General features: G+C 32.5%; 1 protein-coding gene across 2 annotated transcripts; it reads right to left on the bottom strand.

Annotated features, from left to right (window-relative positions):
- Positions 1-441: 441 nt before the first annotated feature.
- LOC111012231 (RNA-binding CRS1 / YhbY (CRM) domain protein) lies at positions 442-5,482 on the bottom strand. 2 transcript variants are annotated; one of them, XR_002601542.2, is made up of 6 exons: positions 5,178-5,482; positions 4,361-4,826; positions 3,298-3,699; positions 1,853-2,009; positions 1,490-1,628; positions 442-1,052 (listed from the first exon to the last, which is right to left on the bottom strand). XR_002601542.2 is itself a non-coding variant. In XM_022286302.2 (5 exons), exons 1-4 carry the CDS (start codon positions 5,213-5,215, stop codon positions 1,863-1,865), a joined length of 1,053 nt encoding a protein of 350 aa, XP_022141994.1. In that variant the 5' UTR covers positions 5,216-5,482; the 3' UTR covers positions 1,288-1,628; positions 1,853-1,862. The 2 variants fall into 2 exon arrangements, 1 of the variants encoding a protein (XP_022141994.1); XM_022286302.2 differs by lacking the exon at positions 442-1,052 and having other exon boundaries at positions 1,288-1,628.
- Positions 5,483-8,786: the final 3,304 nt, after the last annotated feature.

The raw sequence follows: 8,786 nt of genomic DNA on the forward strand, positions 1-8,786 counted from the left end.
CTTAGACAATTAATCTCAAAATTATCGACTTCTTTTAGACTCTGCAAAATTAAAATTAAAATTATAATAAAACAAAAACAATATCTAGAAAATTTGAATATTTATAGAGAAGAAAAAAAATATAGATATAATAATTTATAGAAAAATATTACCTATATGTAATGACGAGAGAGAGAGATATATAGATTAACCATCGTGAGTGGCTCAATGATCTAAAGGGATTAGGGTGAAGTGGGGGAGTAGGTTCAAATTCGATATTGTAGAGTCAAGTGACTGTCTCATGAGATTATTTTTCTTTTTCTAAAATTTAGCCAACCCGCATAATCCGTTGCACCAATGCACGAAAATTGATAGTTCAATCCTTCGACTTGCAATTATTGAATTAATAAAAGAATGAAAGCTCGTGGATCCTTCTAAGTTTCAAAATCAAAGATAGTATAATTAATTTAAACTTCGTGTACCTTAATTAGAATAAACTTTAAGGGCCAAAAATGTTAAAAGAGTCAAAGGGTATGGCCAGTACAAAGGAAAATTCTCTCAAACCACTCATTTGCTAATTCTACTTTAAAAAGAATCGAAAAATACCATGATGGTCACCTACCTTGAGAATTACTTCCTATGTATTTTCCGGTACCAAATGTTGTAGAGTCAGACGACTGTCCCGTGAGATTAGTTGAAGTGCGCATAAGCTGAACCGGACACTCACGGGTATAAAAAAAAATTGGAAAATAATAAAGGGCAAGAGATGAAAATGAGCCAATTCTAGGCTTTGCTAAAATGCCAAACATGAGCATTTTGGCTTAAATGCATCACCCTTTACTTTCCAAAGATGGCCCCAAAAGCACAAGTCCAGAGGAAATGGGCTGACCCTCATCCTTCAATCTCTACAATATCTTCCTTATTTTGATACACAAGATCTGGCTGCTTCCATTCCAAGAGACCGACAATAGGAAAGAGGAGTTCTAGTTACAGAGATACAGAATCAATTTGGACTGGAAAAAGGCTATGGTGACAACTCAAACCACATGACTTCAACCACTTGCATGTAGCATCTGGTGAAAAAGGTGCAGCAACAAAGTCAGAAAACAGAGTGAAAAATATATATCTCTATATGTATGGAGACTCAGAGTGTTCATAAAAGACATGTTTTGGTTTTCCATTTTTGAAAATTCAACTCACCTATGTTTTCTATGTTTAGTATTTAAGCTTCTAAAGATATCTTTTCTTAAAAAAGAACTGCTTGATTTTGAGGGTAGATTAAGAAAATAAAAGTACACAAGGCTAATGTTAAAAACTAAAAGCCAAATAGGCCTATGTTTCTCAAAAATTTGAAAAACGGCGTTTTGAGCTCACTTTACATTCAACACACAGAGCCATCATCCCCCACAGATAGGTGAAGTAGTTTTATTTGGAACTAGCTTCTTAGAAGTCAAGGATGCAGCTGTACAACTTATCTTGCTCCAGTAAGGTCGTATTTGAAAGCCTTTACCTATTTTCTCCTAATGAGGTTCCATAAATAGGATGAATACAGCTGCATCTTTCAAAAGTGAACCCAGTATAGCCCAAAGTTGAAATGACAACCAAGCTTCCAGAGGCCATAGCCTTGATGATCAATAGATAGAAACTAACTGCACAGCAAAGTAATAGTTCAATGACTGAGGAATAATTTGTAAAATTTCCATTTTGAAGATGAAAAAAATAAATAAAATAGCTATACATGACATTGACAATTCAGCTACAACAATGGCAATGGCTTTTGATCGTTGCACTTACATCTCAACATCTATTTCAAAGAACATTTCTGTTTTGAAAATTTTGACTAGGACAATAGTTGAATGGAAATAAATATTACCAGTCATGAGTTAAACCATGGATTCTACACCAGCATCTTCCTTTTTTCTCTTGAACTGAGCAAGATGCTTCTGAAAGTCTTCAAGTTCTTTCTCCAACTTCTCAATGAACTGACTTGTATGCTCAAGTGATTGTTCATACTTATATTTTTCCATGGCCTGCAATATTTTACATCCAAAATTATGCTAATTCTTAAAGCCATTAAACTATGAGTCTATGATAATCATTCCTCAATGGGATCTAAAACTGGAGGCATGTTATATTATAAGGATAATAGAGAGTTTGAATCTACCAGATGAAAAGGGGCAAGGAAAATGTTAAGATACAAATTAAAGGTTCAGGGGGGAATAAAAGGGAAATAGTGGTGACAAACTAGGAGAAAGAGAGGGGCTGATAGAATCGGGGAGTAGTAAATGAAGGAATTCTTAATCGTTTGTATTATCTTCAAACAGTTCTCATTTGCCCTCAATATGAAACATTGTATTTTAACAAATGTATTTTATAGTATCAATTTCTTCTTGATATATGAAAAACTACAAAACAAGATACTCAAAGGCCTAACTATACAATTGTCCCACTGAGCCAAACAAAAGAGCCTTTTGTTTTAAAGAAAGGAATAAAAAGAGCCAAGGTGAAATTGTAGACGGAAGATTATTAGACATCAAATCTTAAGAACTAAGAAGCAAGCTAGTAAAAAGAAAGGGGAAAAAAGACGATCTAAGAACAAAAAAATTAGTCTTTGGGATAGAAGGTCAAAATGAAGCCATCAACTGAACAGAGCCTCTGTTAAAAAGGCGACCTAATTCTTTTCGGATCATATAGCCAAATGCTTAGTCACAATTAATTGAATTAGAACCATCAGAGCCTTCGTTAATAAAGTGACCTAGTCCTTTCGAACCATAAAGTCCAAAGCTTGGTTATGAAATAGGATGATGATTTTTAAGGCGGAAGAAGGTGTACTAAGGCACAAAAATTTATTTTAAGAAAACAAAGGAAGATACAAATATGAGCATGGAATAATATTAGAAGAGGTGTACAAGTTAAACTTTCTTCAAAAAAAATTAGAAAGAACATATCCACAAAGTAACTATTATAATTTTTACAAACATACGAACATTGCAAAATGCAAACTGAAAAATTATTATGATGTGCAAACTACAATATTGGATATTACACTTCGATGCATACAAACCCATTAACTAACTAGCATGATTGTGCCATAACATATGAATATGGAGTTCCAAAGGGACAATAAATGAGATATAAATTCTGCAGGTTACTGGTTTCTTTTGAAGATTTTAATCAAATAACCAATTTTCTTAGGTAAAAAGCTCGTTTCATTTACTTATAACTCAAGGACAACGTTATACAACCTATAGAATAGAGCTTGATCAAGTAAGGTTAAAATCACATTTCATTTCAGTTTTCAGAATGAGCTCAGGTTACCTTGTCTTTTGATAGTGTATCTGGAGGTGACATTACTTCTGGTTGCACATAGTTCTTTCCCCGGTAGAAGATTATGGCATTGTTAGGTTTAATGTCAACCACAATGCCTTTGCTCAATCGAGTGAGTTCTTCAGCATATTCATGAACCTGCCCTGGCTTGCAAGGCTTGCAAATAACTTTGACAGTTTCATGCTTCTTCCAATGCAAATGCATATTGAGAACAACTCCACCAAAGACGCCTCGTCTCCCCAACAGAACAAAATTCTTCTTTTTCTCCCCAGTACGCTTTAAGAAGTGCTTCTCTTCCTCAGTAAGAATTTCAGGGTCATATTTTTCTACAACAGGTTTGGAAACCTCAAATTTCCTCAACTTCTCAATCAACCACGCTTCTTTCCTTTTGGCCTATTAATATATTGTTGAGTCTTCGAAACATTGCAATATCAAATAAACTTTACAGTTCATAAGTACAAATGATCACTAGGAGATCCAAGAACACTTCAATCAGTCATACTTATCAATTCAAAATTCAACTAAACCTGTAAAATGAATTTAGGTATGAAAATTAAATAAATCATTTTTCTTCATCACTCTTGCTTTGAAAGTTTTGTTTGACCTTATATTTTTGTTCGATACAAGCGTTTCTGATAAAAGAAAAGAAAGAAAAGAAAAAAAACCAGGTTTTTACATGAGAAAATTCTAGTTAAAGTCTGATAAAAATTACTGGAACTATGAATTATAAGTTATGCATGGTCAATACACAGAAGACAGAAGAAACAAAAGAATCAACTTTCATAGATCATGGTTTTATAGTGATGTCAAGCAGAAGAAAGCAGAGAAAAAATCATTATTGGCGCATCTTATCACACACACAACCGCTAATCGAACTGCAGTCACCTTTGATATATTGAAGGATAAAAAGCTGAACAGTAAGCAGTGAAATCGAAAACTAATATTACAAATGAGACTGCTGCACACCACTTGTTTGTCCAGCAAGAGGAGATAAATAGTTTAATACCAAACTAAGTGTTAGATGTATAACCACAAGTTGTAGATGGCATCCAACCTTTTCTAGGGAATATCTGATCCTAACTTCTGGATTGGGAGATGTCTTCTTCTTTTTTGCCTTAAGACGATAGAGTCTGAGTTCATTCAATTTGGCCTTTTTAGACAATTTAGTTTTAGCCACCTTCTTCTGTTTCGGTGGGGAACCATTAGTCACAGAAGGCCTACCAAAAGAAAACCTGACAATGTTGCTATCTGTCTTCAGCTCTACCGCGACACTTCTAAAATGCCTAAAAGATTGCCATTTTTTAAAACCACCAAGGAACTCAGGCACATTATATCTCCTAGAAAAAAGGAAGCCAGGTGGGAAGTGTATGGATGTTGATTCCTGAAGAGGTGTTACAATATGATTACTTCTTTGATGCTCACAGCTTCCATATTTGGACTGCCCAAATGATGCGGGTATGTTCGATAAAGAACGACGTGACACATTTCGAATCAGAGAAATGAATCCGACCAATGAATTCCTGCATAAACATCACACCACAATCATCCAATTCCATGTGCCTCCAAAGGGAAAACGCATACACAGATGACAACTATAATTGACAACCCGAAAGTGAAAACTACTTTAAGCAAGCTTCTATTCATAACCAATTTAACTATCTGAAGAGCTAAACAGAAAACGCTCCCAATGAGCTACACCTTTTTCAACAAATACAAATCCTGTGTTACGAGATGAGTTGATTACGTTTCAGTAAGCAGAATTTTTCAACGCAGTCGGCTAAGGCTATAAGTTGATACAAATGTAAATGTATTCAATTACAACACTATTGAAACTGAAACCCATGAGATTTCCAGAGGGATCGAGAGAAAACCTTGTAACGGCGTTGGATAGATTGCGACCGCGAGGCATGATCTTGAATCACTCAATCCCTAGCAAGTAGTTTCGTTCATTGCCAAACTAAAATGACAGGGGAATGAAAGAGTTACGAATTGGTCGTCAAAAATTTGCTAAAAGGAAGATGAAATTGGGGATTGTGTCCATATCCAACTCTGGCGCAGTATCGAATTTCACTTTCTAGAACTCGAATTATTACCGAGAAAATAAGAGGTGGAGTTCAAAATTGAAGGCTAGCGGACAGAGGAAAGGAGGGAGAATATTCTTGCAAAAATGGACAAAATAAGCTTTAAGTCATTTTTAAGTTAAAACTCTTCTCACAGACTGACATTTGTCAAATGACCTCCCATGCCCCTCCTTACTCTACTTCAAAACTTTTTAGTTTTCAGTCATTTTCCTCCTTTATTTCTCTTTTTCTTTATTTCTTCTTTCTTTCTCTTTTCCATGTCTTTCGCAAGCATGAGTTTTTTCTTGTTTACTAAACCATAAAAAAAAAACCTAAATCTCTCACCATTTTTTAAATAGCAGCCTCCATAATTCCCGTGACCTTCAACCTGACGACGGATGCATCAAAGCCGACGAGGGAGGTCGTTCGTCAATGAAAGAGGCTCAGGAGAGGAAGAAAGTTACGATGGGATGGGGAAGAAGATAGAGAGAGAGTTGAATAAGAGAAAGTTGAGAGAGAGAATTGAGCGAGAGAGATGAGTGAGCGAGAGCGAGATTGAGCGAGAAATGATTTTAAAAATTGGAATGGAGAGACGAAATCTCAAATTTAAAATACATTGAAGATTTTTTTAACTAAAATTTAAAATTATAAAATGGCATTAATTTTAGTATATTCAAATTTGAAATTTAATTTAGATTTGTTTTCTTAATTGTTTTTTTCCTATTTAATTATTTAAACGAATCATTTGAAAAATTAACATAAATCCCTCCTTTAATATCTCCCCTAATTTTGATTAGGATTAGGATTACAATTAAAATTTTATCTGGAAGTATAAAAAAAAATGCTGTTTTTTTAATCTCTTCCTCATAATATAAATCTGCTCCTTTAATCATAAATTTAAAATTTAATTTAACTCAATTTGGTGGAGTAAAGAAAAAAAAAAGAAAAAGAAAACAATCCCTTTTTTTCCTAACCATCCCATTTTTTTCGTTATTATCACCACTTCTTCACCGCTCTCTCGATCTCGCTCTCTCGATCTCGCTCTCGTCTTTCTCGATCTCGCTCTCGTCTTTCTCGATCTCGCTCTCGTCTTTCTCGATCTCGCTCTGTCCTTCTCGATCTCACTCTATCGATGACGTCGCTCTCGCTTTGTCCCTCTCTCTTCTCTCCTCTCTCTCATCTCCCCTCCCTCTTCTCTCCTCTCTCTCTTCTCCCCTCCCTCCTCGATGCATTTGGTTTCATGGAGAAGAAGATAGTCCGGACATGAGGGACGTGCAAGAGATATAGAAGGAAAGTTTTTGAAATCTCGAAAATTTGATTTTAGAAGAGAGGGTGAAAGAGTTGGGAAAAATAATAAGGAAATTTTTATCTTATTTCATATGCAAATTATTCTTGTTCAACAATGTCGCCGGAGAGGCCACAGGGAGGCGCAAGAGCTCGGGATGGAAGCAGCGGACGGCAACCGAACAGGACCTCCACTCGTTGAATTCCTAGCGGAGACGCCAAAAACTAGTGTGTTGTGTAGAAATCATGGACAAGATCAAGCAAATTTAAGAAATGGAGGAGAGAGGAGGGGAGAGAGAAGAGAGATGAAGTCTGGAAGAGAAGAAAAAGTAAGGAGGGGCATGAAATGTCATTTGACAAAGTATGTGATCTCAGCACTGACGAAGAGGCACCTACAGAACGTTTATTTTGTCAATTTTCCCAAAATTCTTTCGGTGTAACTCGATTTGTATAATTGTTTTTTTCTTTTCTCTTTCTTTTTTTACAGAAAATTAGATTTATAATATATTATGTTTTACCTGTTTTAATTTGGATTGGAATAAAATAAATTTATAATATAGAATATTATATTTATCAAAATTTTTACTTTTTTAAATTTAATTCTACTTTTTAAAGTCTCAAATTTAAAATTTGAAAACAGAAAAAAAATATACGGATTAGATAAAAAATAAGTTATATTTTATCGTATTTTAAAAAATGCGTTTGATATATTCAAAAACTGAATCTAATTTAAGAATTTGGAAAAACTGAGTTTAACATCAAACTTAGAAGTTGGATCTATTTGATAACCATTTTTGTTTATGGTTTATTGTTTTCTATTTTCTATTTTAGTTTTTAAAAAATAAAAACCATATATGTTTGATAACTATTTTTTATTTTTTGTTTTTAAAAAATAGAAAACAAAACAGGTTTGGTAACCATTTTTAGCTTTCTATTTTTAAAAACTTAGAAAATTAGAAATATATATTATTAAGAAAATTCTATCTAGAGTATAGATGACAATAATGTGTGGCGGGAGTGAAGATCCACTCTCTTTTTGGGTTAAAAAAGAATGTTTATTTAGGGACGGAGATATTTCACGAGAATTTTTTTAGAATTAAAAAAATGTAATAAATATATATTAACTATTTTTAGAAGTATTATTTACTATATAAATAATTAGTTTTAAAAGATATTTCATATTTTATTCACAATTTAGTAAATATGTTAATAAAATATATATTCATTATTTTAAAAAAGGGAATCTGGGACGGATTTGAGACATGCATTTACTATTGGAGTAGAGACCCGACCTTACGGAAATTTTTGTCATCCCTAATGTAGATATTTAGACATTTTTAAAGAAAAATTTTGGAGAGATAAAGAAAGAGATTTAGAAAAAGTAAATTAGTGAAATAAAATTTAAAGACAAAAAGAGACAAATTTCAGAAAACAATAAATAAATAAAGTTGAGAAGAAAAGATACATTAAAGAAAAAAAATTAGAAAGCAAAAGAAAATTATGGTGAGAAAAAATTTAAAAATAAAACTAAGATTCGAAATATATTTTTTAGAGTAAATAAATAAATAAAAATTATAGTGAAAGATAATTGAAAAAGATATAATTTTGAGATGAAAAATAGATTGAGAAGAAAAAGAAAAGTAAAAAAAAGAAATGAAATTGTTGAGAGAGAAAAGTTCGAGAAAATATTAAATTTTTAAAGAGTTATTTGTTAGGAAAAAATAAAAATATGTAAGGATGAAATATTTTGGGGAGAGAGAAATAATAATAAATATTCAAAATATGAAATTTTAGAGAGAGAAAAATAATTTGTAGAAAGAAATTTAGGAAGGAAAAAATGTTAGAGTGGCAAAGATATTTGTTAGCGATAAATATGAGAAAGAAAAAAAAGTCTGAGTATTAAAAAAATTTAGATTTTGAAAAGGAGAAATTAGTTTTTGAAAGCTATTTTTTCTTTTTGAAATTTACGTAGAATTTCAATGGTTTTTGAAAAACCAAAAAACAGAAAATTTAATAGATTACCCAACAACTCTATTATTAAAAAACTAAAAATTAAAAACAAAACAAGAAACAAAATGGTTATAAAATGGACGCTTAAAATTTTGTTTTGAGAATTTCCACTATTTGGATCACACA

Source organism: Momordica charantia, assembly GCF_013281855.1.
Source record: "Momordica charantia cultivar OHB3-1 chromosome 4 unlocalized genomic scaffold, Mcharantia_2.0 BLBB01000004.1, whole genome shotgun sequence".
Classification (NCBI taxonomy): domain Eukaryota; kingdom Viridiplantae; phylum Streptophyta; class Magnoliopsida; order Cucurbitales; family Cucurbitaceae; genus Momordica; species Momordica charantia.